The 18,397-nt window shown below is 34.5% G+C and overlaps 1 protein-coding gene across 1 annotated transcript in view; it reads left to right on the top strand.

Moving 5' to 3' along the window:
• EYA1 (EYA transcriptional coactivator and phosphatase 1) overlaps positions 1 to 18,397 on the top strand; it is a 172,814-nt gene that overhangs the window by 49,144 nt on the left and 105,273 nt on the right. The window contains exons 8-9 of the mRNA XM_077166984.1: positions 11,514 to 11,596; positions 12,006 to 12,192. Of these exons, the coding sequence (XP_077023099.1) occupies positions 11,514 to 11,596; positions 12,006 to 12,192 (270 nt within the window). The remainder of the gene's footprint in view (positions 1 to 11,513; positions 11,597 to 12,005; positions 12,193 to 18,397) is intronic.

The following is an 18,397-nucleotide window of genomic DNA, read 5'->3' as shown; positions in this document are numbered from 1 at the left end:
GGACTTCCATCAAATTGAAATACCAAAGAGTTAATTTCAGACTTTGTGCATAGAGTTCCAACACCACTTCTGAAAATGGCCTGTGAGGGTGATTTTCTTCACACTCCTTTGACAAACTTGATGCAAATGAATTCACTGTATGGGTGAGTGTGGGCAGTGAAATGTATCCTGAGACTAGTGGTCAGTTGTTCAAAAGAAACACAGTTTTCAGTGCTGCCCACCAATCAAGGGCAGGGAGAGCAAGAGTCGAGTGGGGTGTTGTCTGTGCGTGAGGTGCATGCACCTGTGTATTCTAAGGGTAAAAACTGCTTGTGAGGAGTTGCTTTAGCCTTTGCGTTACTGACAGATATCACAGAATATCTGTCTGCCCGGGGTGTCATAAACAACTTTTATTCTCCTTTTATATAAAAGAGAAAATTGACTTGAACATTCTAGTGGTAGTTTTTAAAACAATGCAAGCTCTGGAGTTCTTGCTGGCACCACCACCTGCTAACCCGTGTCTCATACAATATGAATGTGTAGTTCCTCTACCCATAGGAAACAGTAAACTGTGTTCATAACGATGGGGCCAAGTCATATGAAGAAAATGAAATTTTGTGTAGTAATCTTTTCAAGGTAAGGAAGTGTATAGTACACTTGCAAAAGATTTTTCATATTCAAAAAATTAAAATTATGTTGTGTCACTTTACTGGTTAAGCCTCAGCTTTGAGAAAAAAGTCAACTTCCCATAAGACAGTTCTGATGATTCTAAAACAGTTCAAGGTTATGACCACGTATTCATGTTTCTATCTCCAGAATGTAGGACTATGTCTAAAATATATACAGCCATGCCACAATGAAAGTTAGAAGTTGAGATTTAGAAACACTCTAATTTGCTTCTTTTGGGAAGTGAGTTTGGAGTTAAGCATAATGAAAAAGTCTTGGTTAGTTCATTACTGTAATATGTTCAAAGCACTTTTCACTTGTGTTCGTGGTAGTCAGTACGAACAGAGCTGGATTGGAGCATCACGGAATTGCTTTGGTGGCGGGAAAACGCCTGTCTGAGTGTTTTATTGGCCCAGAATAGCAGTGATTGTGCGGAACTTTCCTGTCCTACTCAGGAGAAGGTGCCCAGATTTGCCGTGATGGATGGGAGGGGTTGCACAGCTGTTCATGTGCCAAACCCACAGTGTCCTGGACACTCCGCTTTGTTTATTTTCCTTTGGGCTTTATTGCCCTCACTTAGAGAGAGAATAACACAAATTCTCACTCCCTCTTCATATACAGTGTTGTTTGTTCTGCTAAAGAGATTGGGGTTCAGACTAGTGAGGGGGAAAAATAAATAAGGGCAGAGGTTTATTTAAAGGGTATGGGGAAGGGCTCACAACTCCGCAGTTCTCCTTGCCTCACTTCTCTATGCCTTGATATGAAGTGGGAAGGATTTAGGAACATTACCCTTACTTCTTTTGATCTGCTTGTCTATAATTTTACGAATATAACAGAACTGTTTCCATTTATCAGACATTTAGAAGTTCAAAATAGCTTAGCATAAATAATACATGTGATCTTTATAAATACAAGTAATCTTTACAGTTTTTCATTATCTCTAGAAGTGATATTTTTTCAAAAAGAAGTGACTACAAAAGATACAGTTTAAAAGAAATATATGGTAAGCCTTTTTATAATAATTTATGACTGCTGTGTTAAAGCATTTGAGATTTGCACTTTCCAGCATAAAATGACATGATGAAGTTTGGATTAAGAGAAGAAGTATTGAAGCTTGCTCTGATGTTCAGAATTTCTCCTTAATTACTTTGCCAGTCAACTTTTAATTTTTATTTTAGTTCTTGGCTTTTTACATTTGGGAATTTTTTTGCTTAAAATTATTATTTTTTTAAAGTTAATATTCTGTTTCAGTTCTTTTGCCATCTTGTGGTATTTTAAGTGACAAGTGTTGAAAGTTGTATGGAACTCTTGAAATCAAGTTCTAGGACTAATCAGTGATCAATACCAATTTTATTGTCTGTGTGACTTGGGTTTTAGTTAAAACCTATAGAATTATATCAAGAAAATAAATGTAAATGTTTGCAATTGTTATTCCCTAAGTTATAAATTCTCTTTGAAAGAAAAAACTATTACTAGGCTAAAAAGGAAAACTTTGTTGTTTGAAATCCTGGTTATAAGAAAGGGAGGGGGAAAAAAAAGCTGATTTTAAATAGCCCATCTGGCCTTCAGAGGCTTCTCCCCAGAGACCTGCGCTAACTTCTGCCACATAGATCGTGCCCGATGATAGACATAGCCCATGGCAAAGAGGCCAGGGAAGGAAAGCAAATGGACTTCTGTGAAAATACACGAGGGACAGACAGCATCCTGCTTGCTGAATAAGTTGCAGAAACTCCTCTAAAACATGGGAAGTACAGACAGGCCCCAGCAGGTTCCAGCATTCTTACGTTGGCTAGGATTGTGGTTTTTAATGTGAGTCCTTGTTCTCTGTGAAGTAGACCTCTGACCTATACTTTACCCTTATTTTTTTTTTTTAAGTGTTTTGAAGTGATAGCTGAGATATGTTTTCCAGATTAAATCACACATAAAACTTTGATTTAATAATTTAAATCACAGTAAGTCAACACAGACTGTGTTCTTAACTATGAAAAAGCAGTGGAGATTTATTAATAAAATCTTTGGGGGGTTAGTTTGTTTTTAAACTACAATTACTGAGCACCTATGGAACTGGGTGGCCCACCCACTGGTAGGATTTTCTAACCAGACTGTTTCTCACTGGTTTTCGTCCATGAGACCAGCACCTTTTCTCTGGAAGGACTTGTGGCAGTGACAAGGAGAGAGCAAAATTTGTGTGTTATTTTATTCCTGAGCTATTTTTATGAAATTTTCTTTTAGAAATTATTTATTAGCCTAAAAAGATAGTTATAATGAAATCTTTTAGAAAATAAATAGCTTGGTTCCAAATGTGTTAAATTTTTTAGGCACTCTTATCAAGAGAACTTTTGAGGTTCTAGGATTTTTGTGTAACCAAAAATTAATACCGCTTTTTATGGTAGACATTGCACATTCAGTCTACCTGCTTTAGTTTCCCAACTGCTAAAACAACTGTTATACATACAGTAGATTGTTTTGAGGCTAGGAGAAATCTAGGCTTCAGCACGCCAATGCCTTCTCCCTGAAGACTGTTGCGTTCTGGAGCCGACTACTATCAGTCCTTGGGTCCTTGACCTTTCCTTTAATTGGCAAGGCACATGGCAGCATCTTCTTTCTTTTTCAGGTTCTGTTGACTTCAAGCTTCTTTCCTCTGGCTTTCTCTCTGTGGCCTTCTCTATAAAACTTCCAGTAAGAGGATCAAGACCCTATCTTGATTCAGTTGAGCCACATCTTAACTAAAAATAACATTTTCAAAAGGTCCTACTTACAGGGGTTTCACACCATAAGGATAGATTGAGCTTAAGAACATATTGTTTTCTAGGGTACATAACTCATTCTACCCCACTTACTATATCAGAAAATCTGGGAGGTGAATTTGTCAGGGCATAGTGAAAATATCATAATCACTCCCTCGTGTGTGACCACTGGCAAGGAAATTATCATCTTCTGTACTTGTTTTTCTTCTGGAAAAGGGAGATAAGGGTTCCTACCTCACAGGGGATGGGAATAACCTGAGACAATGGATAAGGAAATGGTGAAGTATAAATGTACTGTAAAAATGTAGAATGTTGTTGCATTCTGAAATTCTGAAATTTTTCACAGGCAAACAACCTCTTTATTTTCATTAATTTACACCCATAATATGCCAAATCTGAGCTAACCGAGTTAATAGCCTGCAGGGAGCCCTGTGTCTGAACAATGGGGTGATCTTTCTGTCAGGATGCTGATAATCATACTGCAGAGTTAATATCCAGGGTGCTATCAAGGTTAACAGTCTGTTAGGATACCCAGGTGACAGATGGATGTGAGGTCTTTGTAATGTCTCTGGAGGCCAAGCTCACTCAAATCTAAAATCAGTGAGATCTTATGAGCTGAACCAATCTATGATATGTAATCCCTTTTTAAAGTTTTACTTGATTTATAATCCTGCTGGACTTTCTTCCTGGAGATTTGGAAGTATTTTAAATCCTTCCAGAAGATACTTATAGGTCCTGTGTTTCATTTTCTTTGCATAATTGAAATCTGAAGTTGTGGTTATATTCTGTACTTTCTTTAAAAAATTACCCCTTGATACACCATCTTCTTTAGACAGAAACCAGTAAAGTATGTTTTAGGTAAAATCTGAGAAATAAGCTCAATTATTATTTGTATTTTCTTTCCCCACTCTCTTTTTCACTGGTGAACAAATAAGGAAGTTAAATGACTTTTTTCTCTCCTGATGCCTATCTAAAAGCTCTTTCAAACTGTCTCCAAAAAATAAAAATAAAAACGAAGGCTAAGGAAAGACTTCCTCCCTTCCCTACACCTGATTCTTTATGATGGTTGGGTTCTCATTAAACTCTTCATCACTTACCGCAGTAGATTGAAATTATCAAGCAACATTTCTGTCTCCCGCGAGAGCCTAGATGAAACTCTTCAGAGGCATGAGTCAGATGTGGTTTATCCATCTCTGCGAGGCACATGGGATAAATATATTGAATGAATTTAAGGAACTTATGGTCAGGATGAAAACAAGACTAATGAGGACTTGCTTAGTCTTGTTCTAATGAAGAAGTAAATCACCTGTTTCAATTATCAGTGAGTTGGAGTTCCCAGAAGGTCAAGTCAGTGTGGAGTGGAATTGTCAGGGAAAGCTTTTTGGAGGATAGGGCTTGAAATCAACCTTGAGGATGGGACAATGAGGACTGAGAGAGGGAAGGCATTAAGTAAGAGGAGCAAGAAGGAGTAAGATGAGTTTTTTAGGATAGCAGTGTCCCTATACTGAATTAATAAGTGGGCTGTAGGTGTGGGAGCCAAAGGAAATAGTTTAGTCAGCATATCCTCTCCTCTGCCCATCCCAAACCCTCCTCCTGATCCCCACCACTAAGTCCCTTAAGTAGACATATGGATCCTTACGTTTATAGTAGCTTGTTTTTCCCCCCACCTCCTCCACTTTTAAAAGGAGAGTCAGAATCAAATCATTTTCTATGTCCCAACATGCTGTTGTTGGCATGGTCAACATTCAGATTCTTGGGATTTTCCGTTAGAGTATTGTTTCTTTTCCTAAACTGATTTTCATTTCTCATGCAAGTGATTAAGAAACTCCCTTCCCTCTCCTTCAGTCTCTTATTCCACTTCTCCAGAAACCTGTTTTCTCTCTTACCTTGTCTTTTACATAGCTAGTCCTTACTTCATGACCGTCATGTCCTTCTCGCCCTCTCTGCCAGCCCTGCTTTCCTTCCTGATCTAACCTAGTGTCTTCATTCCACTCACAGAGCAGCTCCATGTCAGAGCCGGTGGAGCCTAATTCCGAATGCAAATTAATGCTTTGTGTCTTCATGAGTTTGTGTATAAGTTGTGTGTGTGTGCGTGTTAAACTTTCCTCAAGGATGGGCACGTGACCCCTTTTCTTTTAGTCCACAGCAACCTCTGGGTAGTTAGTGGTGTCAGTACAGAGGGCCAGTAAGCACTGTCAACTGAACTAACTTGAAAAGCTTTTCTTTTTCATTTATTAGAGCAATATAATCTACACAATCAGGGTATGAAAGTTTTCATTTTTTTATATAAATAAATTTGTCTCTTAGAGATGTTCTGAAGGGAAACATTCCCCCTTTCTATTCTGGATATTAATGTCTCCCATCGCCATTAAATATATATACATATATATATATATATATATACACATATCTGATTTTTCACAATTGCAAACATGTAAATAAGTCTTTTTTAAACTAATGGGAAAGGAGGTACCCCCTTTCCTACCCTGCTTGGGGTTTTACTTAATTCTAAACTCCACCAGGAATATTGGTTGGAAATAATTCACTTGAACCTATCACTGCCAAACTCCTTGATTGAGAAATAATGGGTTGTAAGAGAGAATTTTTTCTACTTTGGGGAATTTTCATGATATACAACTATAGAAAATATAAACCATTTTATCATAGAATATTTATGCTCTATTTTGTTTATCTGGAGGAATGAAAATACTTATATATTATTTGATGAGTGAATTCTGAACCTTAAGCCTAATTCTGGGACCTAGAGTTCCAGTGAAGACTTTTGTAAATGAGAGTCTCAGTGGACTGACCCTGATGGGAGAAGGAAGCCTGTGTTTCCTGATCTTTGTGTTGTGCTTTCTCCCTGTAGTATCCATTGATAAGCCTGGGGCAGCATAACACAAAAAATGTGCATTTCCTGCTGGGCCAGCCTTGGGTAGGAAGTGGGTGTGGCAGTTTACACATACAAAGCTTTCTTGGGCTCATGGCCATCGCTTGTTTGCCTTTGCTTTGTGGTGGTCTGAACTTGGGGCAAATTGTTTGGTAGTATTTATAGGCCCCCAGGTCTGCTCAACTATTAGATCAACTATTGGGGGAAGAGGGCTGTGCTTTAACTCCATAGGAGCTTTAACTCAGCTCAAGGAACAAAAACAAACAAACGAACAAAATAGGCTCTGAAAAACTTCTCAAAGTGCTTGAAGAGTATGAGTAATTCCTTAGGATGTAAAGAAAGTTTATCCTGGTTACATATTTTGAAGCATTTGCTAAAACAGCTACTGGATTGTACTAAAAGAGAGTGGTACTAAAATCATGCAGTACAGGTGTTTGGTGAACATGAGAATTTTCAGGCCAAAACCTCCCCTTCTGCCTCAACAAGGCTGTACTCCCCATATTGGAGGAGGGGCCTGGGTGTTTGCCTTATAACAAGCACACCCTGAAGATGCTGGTGCGTTTCAAATGTATTTTGAAGGTGTTGGTAGCAAAGAGTAATTCAGGAGAACGTTATTGCTTTAAGAGGCAATAGATTGCAGAGATTGAGCTTTGACTCTGGATTCAAGTGGCTGGGGTTTGAATCCCAATTCGGCCACACTTGCTTACAACCTCAGCAGTGACTTCCTCTGTAAAATGGAATAATAAATCACACTATCTCATGAGGAGGCTGTAAAAAATCAGTGAGTTCTAATGTAAAATATTTTATTGGGGCCTGGCTCAGAGTAAGCTCCCAATAAGTTTTAAATATGTTATTTGTTTTTGTCACTTCTATTTTGCTTCTTTTCTTAATCCTGTAGGATAATCCCTGGGAAAAGTTGAGTGAATTTCAGAACTTCCCATAAAGCGATACAGAATAGGGTAAGAGGCGGCAAGACAGAATTATTGTGCGGAGTCTAAAGCCCAGGCAGACTTGTGTATGAATATCACTCCCATCCCGTGGAAGCTGTGTACCTTAACCTAACCCTTTGTTTTCTTATCTGCAATATGACAATATTAATATTCCCGATAGTGTCCAGTTGTTGCAGGCTATAAATAAAGCTTGTAAAAAGATCAGCATACTCCTAACATATTTTGTAAGTGCTCAATGATAGCTTGCTGTTTTTATTATTATATTTTGTACTCACATGTTTGTGTGGTTAGATGCAAATATCCGATTATTGATATACGCTCCAAGGTTTTCTTTATCTTTCTCAATCTGTTTTGTAGGAAAAGATTAACTAGTTTAAAAATTAATACTATTAGTTAATTTATATTAATTGGCTAAGTAATTACTAATTGACTATTAAAATAAGTTTAAATATTGATTACTAATTCATGGATATGTATGTGAGAAAATGTGCATGTATATATATCTCATAGGTATGTATGTGTCTCTCTCTCTCTCTCTCTATATATATATATGTATATATATGATATGTCAGTAATTCAGGTTTAGGAGGAAAGGAAGAGGAGGGCTAATCAGGGAAGGCTTCTCTGGGGAAGGGGGTTTCTAGTCCACACTGAATTATGAAGTTGAGTCGAAGCTAGCTAGGATATGACAGGAGGAAGTAAGAAAGTGCAAAGGTGTAGAAGAGAGAGAGTACTAGCATTGGGAAAACGACATGCTTGTTCACTGGTGTTAGGATGGAATGTGTATATGGGTAGGTTGGAATTGGAGTTACAGCAAGAGACCAGAGATCCAAGAGAGAAACTGGGGCCTAACCAGATAGTCTAATCACTGACCCTTGAAGGAGTTTGCATTTTATCCAGAGGGTAACTTTTTTAAGGGGTGGGGGTGGGTGAGCAGCAGGATCATATATGCACATTAGAGAAACGCTTCTCCTACATTTGTGAAGAATGGACTGGAGGGGTGTGCAGGAAGCCTGTAAAAGAGGCTGTTAAGGAGGCTTTTACAGAAATCCAAGGTAGATGTTGGTGGCCTGGACTAAGTTAGCAGCTCCATTTGCCTATAGATTACATGAGAGCAGATGGAGCAGCTTTGCAAATACAGTTCTGGTGGTGAAAAATTAATATTAACTGAGCCTGGTTCTCTAGTATGTACACCTCTTCCTGAAGTAAGTTATATCCTTTTGGAAGTTGCATTAAGTCTCCTAGGCCACTGGGGTGCTATTAAACTCCTGCTTGGGCATACTAAATGGAATGGAATCTTAGCCTGCAGTCAGCCAGCAAATGAGTATAACTTATGTTGAACTCCAGCTAATGTGCAGTCTTAGAAGTAGCATTAAGTCTGGAAGGTCACTTGGGTACCATTTGGAGTACTGACCTGTGATTTACTTGGTTTTACCCTTGTGGCCTATATGTGCCAATATAACTTCCATGGTCTTTTCTACTTTGTCCCAGGGAATAATTTATGGAATGGAAACATCCATTTTTTAAATATATTTTCTATATTTTTTGACTTTTCTTGGTGGATAGGGATTATTGAAGTCATTATTTATAGTTCAGAAATGTGCAGTTTAAATGAAAGTAACAAGTCATAACCCAAAATAATTTTTCCTATTAAGTATATACAATAAAATTTTTAAAAAGTACTGCTATCCATACCCTTATCCAAAATAAATTCAATTTTTATTTTAAAGGAATTTTTAATGCTCATATTTATGTTTATTTTATATATAAGATCAAAATAAATCATTCAATGATATACAAATACTAAAGAGTGAGTCTTATGCTCCTGAAGTCCAGTGTTTTAAAAAAAAAAAAGATAAAGCTGATATCCTGATAAAGCCTATGAGGTCCGAGGCTATGACTTCATCATCTCTCATACATACCTATAAGATATATATATACATTTTCTCACATACGTATGCATGAATAAATAATCAGCAAGAGCCTGGTACTTACTATTTGTTTAATAAGCGAGTGATTGCCATGTCCAAATAAACATTAATGTGGGAAGCTTCTTCTTTGAGGTCTTAATCTTCGTGGTGGAATAAGTGCACGTCTTGTAAGTGCTCTCTGTGATAGGCATTCTGGGAACTCTGAATAACTGATATTTCTGAATGTACAAGGAAAGAAACCTCAAATATGAGTCTGCATGATAACTGAATTTAGAACTATCTTAGATATTTTCTTTCTTAATAAAAAAACAGGTCTTTGGATCAAGATTTCAAAATTCATAGGTGTTTGATAAGTAAATAGGAAAAGAATTTTAGATATGCAAAAATATTATCATATTTATCTACTCTGGTAGAGGAAAAAGATAGGGAAATACAGGGGAGAATTTCAGGAGTGTTGACTAAAACAATAACAGTGTCTAATATTTGTGTGAAATGGAACAGTCTTCTAGATGGTTCCTAAAAGATTACTTCATTTGATCTGTTTAAAGACCCTATGGAGTGTAGGGTATTTGCAGATAAGGACACTGTGTCTTGAGTGCTTAGGTGATTTGTCCAAAGTCCACAGAGTCCATAAGTGATGACCTAGAAACTATGATCTATGTTTCTGACTCTTGAACCAGTACTTCAAAGCTCAGTAGCATGTAAGTAATTGGACTGTATTAACTACCACACTTCACACTTGAAGGCATCCATGAAGCTGTTCATATGGAAGACTTCCCCCTTGCACTCTCTAAGCAAGCCTGTGCCACTCATTTGCCATAACAATTTGAGTTTTGAAAAAATGGCTTTTATTCCTAATTACAGAAGCAACATAGGTTCTGAGTACAACATTTAGAAATGTGCACTGGTTGAGTAAAAATATGTGACCATAGATCATAACCCTCCAGAGATAACATTTCTGAGATTTAAAATAAAAATTTGGTTTTAAAAATATTTTTAAATGAGATCACCAGAAATACTTTTGTTTTAATTTTTACATTAACAAAATAGTATGAAAAAATTCCCTATGTCATTAAGCATCTTTATAATAAACTATTTCAGCAACTTCATAGTATTCCATTTTTTTGGAATACTTGGAACTTCAAGTCTACCTTATCAAAATGTTATTTTGCTATAGCCATATCACTCTACATAACTCAGCAAACCATATTTCTTAAGTTCTTTGAGGCGACTTTCTGTTTTTTATTATTAGAAAGAACACTGAAAAACGTCTTTGCTAACTATTTCTTTGTATGAATCCCTAATTTTTTTTCTTGGAGTAAATGACTGGCAGTAAAATTGCTGGGTTAATCAATCATTGACCGAATAGCCCATCAGAAAAGTTGGGCCTATTTAAATTCCCATTTAGCAGCACATGACTGCCATTGTCCTACATATTTGCCAATACCGAGTCCTATCTTCCCAAAAACCTCTGCCAGTTTAATCATCAAAAATGATAGATTGTTGATTTGCAATAAAATAATAAGATAGCAAATACTGCGATGGAGAGAGCTAAGATTTATTCTTCTTCTTGTATCCGATACAGTACTGTGCCTTTTTTTTTTTTTTTTTTTTTTTTTTTGCATGGGCAGGCACCAGGAATCAAACCTGGGTCTCTAGCAGGTGAGAATTCTGCCACTGAGCCACCATCGCACCACCCTACCTGTTTGTTTTTGAACACATATTAGAGATTCATTAAATAGAATATTACCTACCTATCAAGACTGCATGTGTCAGTGATAAAACATTGATCATATTTCTCTTTCATCTTTGTTGTATCAGATTCTTCAAGTACTGTAATTCACTCTTCTGAGAAATGAAATAGCGAAATAGCTTTTTAGCATGTCATTATAACGACCATATCATACAAATCCAAAAGCTTTAAAAGTTCTAGGAAGTAGCATCACTGTTTTTGAGCTAGCAAGAACCTTAAAGATCATCTAATCAGAACTGATCATTTTACATTAATTAATGTAACAATGTAAAAAAAATCCTGATATACTTTACAAATTGAAATGGAAAGCCCAGAGTCTAATATTTTTATCCAGTTTTGTCTTTAGTTCATATGAGTTACTCATAATCTCAGAAATTAAAATCTCTTTATTTCTTAGTTCTTTATAATATAATGAAGCTAAAATTGTCAAGATTTTAAGAAAACAAAATTTTAGCCATGGCAATGTATTCTAGTTTTGAAGATAAAACCAATTATATTTGCAATGACCTCCAAGTCTACCTTATCAAAATGATATTTCCTATAGCCACATCACTTAACATAGCTCAGTAAACCATATTTCTTTTCATTTTGTTTTAGGTAGCAGTTTTACAACATCATCAGGATTATATACAGGAAATAATTCACTCACAAATTCCTCTGGATTTAACAGTTCGCAGCAGGTAATTTAAAAAGCTCATTTGACTTCTGAAATATTTTTAATTGCAACGCATGATTTTCTTTTATAAAGAAAGATCTGTATATATTGCATTTTAAGTGAGAGCTTTCCTAAACATTTTCATGATTTTTTTTTCTCCTTTTAAAAATTTCTTTAATAGTCTTATCTGGTGGGTTGTTTAACTTACAGATTGATTTAGTTTTCCCTAGTCATGGGATAGAAGAAATATGAAAAGTATATCTAACTTACCTCAAATTTATTGCAAGTCTGAACACTCCAGTTAATTTGTACTGGCATGCCTGTGTGAATTCAAAGAAGACACAGAAACACAAACATGCTTACAAGTATACTTTGAATCATGTAATAAGTAGCAGAGATTTCACACATCATTCTTCTGTGGTTTGATTTGGTAGGACTATCCATCTTATCCCAGTTTTGGCCAGGGTCAGTATGCACAGTATTACAACAGCTCACCGTATCCATCACATTATATGACAAGCAGCAACACCAGCCCGACAACGCCATCCACCAATGCCACTTACCAGCTTCAAGAGCCACCATCTGGTATCACCAGCCAAGCAGTTACAGATCCCGCAGCAGGTAATGATGTGAATTTTATTAGTTGTGCTGGCTGTATTTCTGGTGGTTTCAGTTCATTTTCCTGAAGTCATATATTCATGTAGTTGTTGCACAGTTTTGGCAAGACCTAAAGGTAAATCAAGCCCATTATTGTGACATTGATTTTATTTTCATTTGTTTTTGGGGAGATATTAAAAATTTTTATATTAAAGCATGTAAACTTCAAAATACAGGAAATATTTTATCTGTAAATAAACTCAGTGTTCAAGAGAAATATTATTTTATATGTATAATTATAAATATTTAGCTACAATTATTTTTATAATTATAAATAATTAGCTAACACCAAATACTGAATATGAAAATCAAATGGCATTGCTTAGAAGTTAGTGTTTATCATCATTAAAGCTTTAATGTTTTTACTACTGTGGATTTTATAACATGTGTCTGAGTAGCGTATTTTATAATGTGTCTGATTAGCGTATTTTTCATACCTTCTGTACAACTGTCAGTGAGCACTCTGAAGTGAAAGCCTTTCCATCTCTGGAAATGTCCTTATATTTTTGATACTTCTTCCTCTCTGTTCTTTCTTTCAGAAGTTTTTAATATTTGATACTTAATTTTTTGAATTGTTCATGCCCCATGTTTCTTGTATTTTCTCTCATATCTCTCATTTTCTTGACTTACATTTTTGTGTGTGTTGTGTGCTCTATGGCTTGACTTACACTTTTAAATGTAGTTCCTCCTTTCATTCATTATGAGATGAGCTATTATCATCAAAGTCAAAGAATTTCGTTTCTTTTGTCTTATATTCCCAGAACTATAGCCCACTCTATTTCTACAAGTCAAGTGAAACTGTTCCTACATTGAGAGTGTGATAACAGTATTAATTCTAGGTGTTGATCCTAAATTGTGGAAAAAATGTTTTATGTAGCATATGCTAATCTAAATTTTAATAGTAGGTTTATCTTGTGTATATCAGCATATGACCCAAAAAATCCTTTAAGTTTTCAGTGTTGCTTTTAAAAAAATGCTTGCAGACATTGTTTTATTCTAAGGTAGGAAATTACATAACTCTTGAAATTGTCTTCCAGCTGATATTAAATGATCATTATTTCTGCTGTACATTTCAACTCTAAACATTTTTATTTTGATCATAGTATTCCATTTACCTTTATTTTCAAAGAACCAACTTGATGTTATTTTCTTCATTTATTCACATGTTTAAATACAGTTGGTGTTCACAGAACCTAATATGTGTGCCTTTCAATTTGATTTTCCATCTGTATGATCATACTGAGGATTAAATTTTTTTCTTGAATTTTTTGACTTTATGATAGAACTTTTTTAGTATTTTCCATTCTACTTTCATAGATTTCATACAGGCATCATGAAGAAAGATAATGGCTTATTCCCAATTTTAGGGAAAACTGATGGTTTTCATGAGAATAATTTGGGTCATGCAAACTTCTTGAGGACTAAAAGAAGTTTTGTGATGAGGATAGCTATATGAATAGGAAATAGGAAAGTTATTAAGGGTCTGTGAAATAACGGAATGATAAAAGGAGACTGGAATAGTTTTCCTTAATTCATGATATTTTGGTTGTGAAAAATATAGTATAAAATAAACTGATGAGGACTTAATCATGTTACTTAAGGTTGAGTAGAGATTTTTTAAGGCCTATTATAAGGTCTTATCTCTGAAACTTGATGTTCTGCAAGTTTTATTTATTAAAGGGATGTTGTATGAACATGTGTGGATGATTTAGAAACTAAACTTACACTCTAATGGGAAAAAATGTGAAATTATAATTTTGAGAACATATGTACGATTTTATTTTAAGATTGAATGATCTATTTAGCTTTTATTTGTATTAATACTAGTATTTTGGGTACTTATTTCAATTTTAGATTCTCTGTAGCTTCAGAATAGGGATGAACTGAGCTGGGGAGAAATTAATGTTTTTCAGGTTTCTTATATACAAAGCTTCCCACTAAAATAAGTATATATGGATCATCCCCTCTTGTGTTGCATAGTTAGAAGTGGAAGATTGAGTAAGTTTCCACATTGAAAAATAAATGGATTACTTTAAAAATTCAAGGAAGATTCGGTCTGGTTTCATTTTACGTTTCTGGTAAAAACATGGATTCAGCCTAAGTATTTTGGCATTAATTTGCCTTTCTTAATAGTCATATATAAAATTAAAGACTTTTTTTTCTTGATATAAAGAAAGTTTTGATGGTAAAATATATAAATTCATTCAACTAAAGAATTAAAAGTAATGATTTTTATATGTAAAGTTTTTTTGTTTTCAAACACTTTGACAAATATAAATTTTTTAAAATAATAGTTAAATAATGAATGATATTGAAATAATTTCATGTTTCTTTTAATTTGAATAGACTGTTAGCTTTAAAGTCTGTATTTTCTAATACTAGAAACCTAGACTCTATTCATTCTCTGATTTTGTGTATGACCAGTTTTCTGCCTTTCAATTTCATGATATGGTATAGTACAGATAAACTTATTGTGCTTGTGGATCTTCTCTCATTCTTTAGAGTATATGTTCTTATATTGCTCATAGAATTTTTTATATCATAATGAACTTATAAACATAGCTTTGTAAGATGTTTTTCAGGGCAAATATATAAGAACTGATTTGTTCCTTTACTGTGCATTTTTAAAGCTTTTTGAGGAATTGACAGGTATCTTTAATCCTATGATATGCAGTATAACTTAAAAACATGTACTTCCTCATGAATCTTAAGTTCAAAACTTGTTTTAAATGTGCTTATAATTAAATATTGAAATATATATTCTCCTTTGTATACACATGTGTAATACATTAAATGTAACATAACTTCATAATTAGAGTTTATTTCTAAATTTTTAGTCTATTTTAAAGACTACAAGAATCATCTGCTCATTGTTTTTTAAAATGAGCTTTTAGCCACATAATGACCATCTTAAAATAAAATTTAAATCATCTGGAGATATGTAAGAATTCATCTACCTTCAAATGTAGTAAGGTATTTATCTGCCCATTCAGTAAGTCTTAAATTTACTTACTTGATTCGAAAATGTCATACCTGTTCTTCAACTGCACACTCTTCCCCCAATCAGATACCTGCGTTCATTTATTTTATTTTGTTTGCTTATTTATTTATTTTTGTATGCTATATGGGAGAGGGGTATCTCATTTCATTCTTTTTCCATGTGAGTGTCCCCTTATTGCAGCACCATATGTTGAATTTTTGTTTGGTTGTTTGTCGTTTGCTTGCTTGTTTGTTTGAAAAGTGCATGGGTCAGGAATCGAACCCAAGTCTCCTGCATGACAGGTGAGATTTCTACCACTGAACTACCCTTGCATCGCCTTAGTTTGTTTTCATTTAGTTTTTTATTTGTTTTTGTTTGTTTACTTTTCTTTACCATTAATAAATCTTCGCTTTGTCCTGCTTTTCAATGAAAGTGAAGTTTTTATTATTATTGGGACTCTCCCTTTTAATGCAACATGTTATAAATTTTCAGTTGGAAAAAAAATCCCAGAAATTTGATGATATACAGTAAAAATCATTAGTTACATCCAATAATTCACAGCCTCCCAGTGAAATGGCTTTCTGTTGTTAAGGGTTCAGTTTCTGAGGAAAAGTGTATTCCATGGCAAATTCAAATTCCATTATCTAGAAAAGAAATTTTTAATTTGCTTTTATTAGACAAGTTGTGGGTTTATAGAACAATCATACATAAAATATAGGACTCCCATATACACTCTATGATTAACACCTTGCTTTGGTTTGGGACATAGGTTACATTTGATGAAAGCTATAATCCATGATTTAACTTAGGGTTCACTGTTTGTGCTGTGCAGTTTCATAGATTTAAAAAATTTTTTTATTCTAGTAACATATATACAACCTAAAATTTTCCCTTGTAACCACATTCAAACATAAAATGCAGTGCTATTATTTACATTTGTATTTTTGTGCTATTATCAACACCATCCATTACTAAAAGTTTTCCATTGTTCCAAATAGAAACTGTATATTTTAAGCCTTAACTGCCTGTTCCCTACCCCCAACCCATCCTCTGGTAATTTGTATTTTAGTCAAACTCTATGAATTTGCTTATTCTGATTTTTCCATATCAGTTGATTGTACAATATCTGTACTTTTGTGCCTGGCTTTTTTTCATTCAACGTGATGTCTTCAAGGTTCATCCATGTTGCCATATGTATCAAAACTTCATTTCTTATGGCTGTATAATATTCCATTGTGTTTATATACCATATTTCATTTATACACTCATCAGCTGATGGACACTTGGGTTGCTTCCATCTTTTGGCAGTTGTAAATAATGCCACTATGAGCATCAGTGTGAAAATACCTATTTAAAACCCCACTTTCAACTTTTTAGGGTATATGTCTAAAAGTGGAATTACCAAGCCAAACAGTGATTCAATACTTCACTTTCTGAGGAACCACCAAACTGTCTTCCACAGTAACTGTACCATTCTGCATTTCCACTAACAGTCAATGAGTGTTCCTTTTTCTCCACATCTTCTCTTAGACTTCTCATTTTTTTCAAGTTTTTAATAGTAGCTATTCTAGTGGGTGTGAAATGGTATCTCATTGGAGTTTTGATTTATATGTCCCTATTAGCTGAACATCTCTTCATGTGCTTTTTGACTATCTCTATATATTTTTTAGAGAAATGTCTATTTATATATGCTTTAGAGAAATGTCTATTCAAATTGCCAAATTTTTAATTGGGTTATTTGTCTTTTCATTGTTGAGTTAAAGGACCTCTTTATATATTCTAGATATTAAACCCTTATGGAGATGTGGTTTCCAAATATTTTCTCCCATCGTATACGTTGTTTGACTTTCATGATAAAGTCCTTAGAGGTGCAGAAGTTTTTATTTTGATGAGGTCCCATTTATCTTTAATTTTTTTTGTTGTTGTTTCATTGCTTGTGCTTTGGGTATAAAGTCTGAGAAATTATTGCCTAATACAAAGTCCTGAAGATGCTTCCATATGTTTTCTTATAGGAGTTGTATAATTCTAGCTCTTATTTTGAGGCCTTTGATTCATTTTTATTTGATTTTTTGTGTATGGTGTGAGGTAGGGTTCCACCTTCATTCTTTTGCAAATGGAGATCCATTTTTTCCAAGCACCTTTTGTTGAAGAGACTCTTTTTTTCCATTTGAGTGAGCTTTGCCCCTATTTCAAAAAATCAGCTGAGCACAAATGTAAGGGTTAATTTCTAATTTCTCAATTTCCATTGGTCTAGATATCTGACTTGTGCCAATGCCATGCTGCTTTAATTACTGTGACTTTGTAGTAAATTTGAGATCTGGAAGTGTGAGTGTTCCAACTTTAAACTTCCTTCTCGAGATGACTTTGACTATTTGGGGCCACTTACCCTTCTATATACATTTGATGATTGTCTTTTCCGTTCCTGCAAAGAAAGTTGTTGGAATTCTAATCGGGATTGTGTTGAATCAGTAAATTGTACTGGGAAGCATTGACGTCTTAACAAAATTTAGTCTTCTAATTCATGAATACAGAATGTCCTTCCATTTTTTTTAGGCCTTCTTTGATTTATTTTAGCAATACCTTTTTAGTTTTCTGTGTATATGTCTTTTTTTAATCCTTGTTTAGATTTATAACTAGATATTTGATTCTTCTAGTTCCTATTTTAAAGGGAATTTTTTTTCTTGATTTCTTCTTCCAATTGCTCATTACTAGTGTATAGAAGCACTGCTAATTTTGAGGTGTTGACCTTGTACCCCCACTTTGCTGAATTCATTTATTAGCTCTAGGAGCTTTGTTGTGGCTTTTTCAGTATTTTATGTATATAGTATCATGTCATCTGCATATAAGGAAAGTTTTACTTCTTACTTTCTGATTGTATGCCTTTTATTTCTTTTTCTTGCCTAATTTCTCTGCCTAAAACTTCCAGTACAAGCTTGAATAATAGGTGATGACAGCGGGCATCTGTTCCTGATCTTAAAAAGAAAGCTTTCAGTCTTTTACCATTAAGTAGGATCTTAGCTGTGGGCTTCTCATAGGGCCTGTTGAGAAAGTTTCCTTTTATTCCTAATTTTTGAAGTGTTTTTATCAAGAAGCAGTGCTGGATTTTGTTATATGCCTTTTCTGTATCAGTAGAGATGATCATGTGGTTTTTTTCCCTCTTCGTTCTGTTAATGTAGTGTATTGTATTAA

Source organism: Tamandua tetradactyla, chromosome 6, assembly GCF_023851605.1.
Source record: "Tamandua tetradactyla isolate mTamTet1 chromosome 6, mTamTet1.pri, whole genome shotgun sequence".
NCBI lineage: Eukaryota > Metazoa > Chordata > Mammalia > Pilosa > Myrmecophagidae > Tamandua > Tamandua tetradactyla.
Note: the sequence above shows the minus strand (reverse complement) of the source record. Positions and strands in the feature narration are given on the sequence as shown.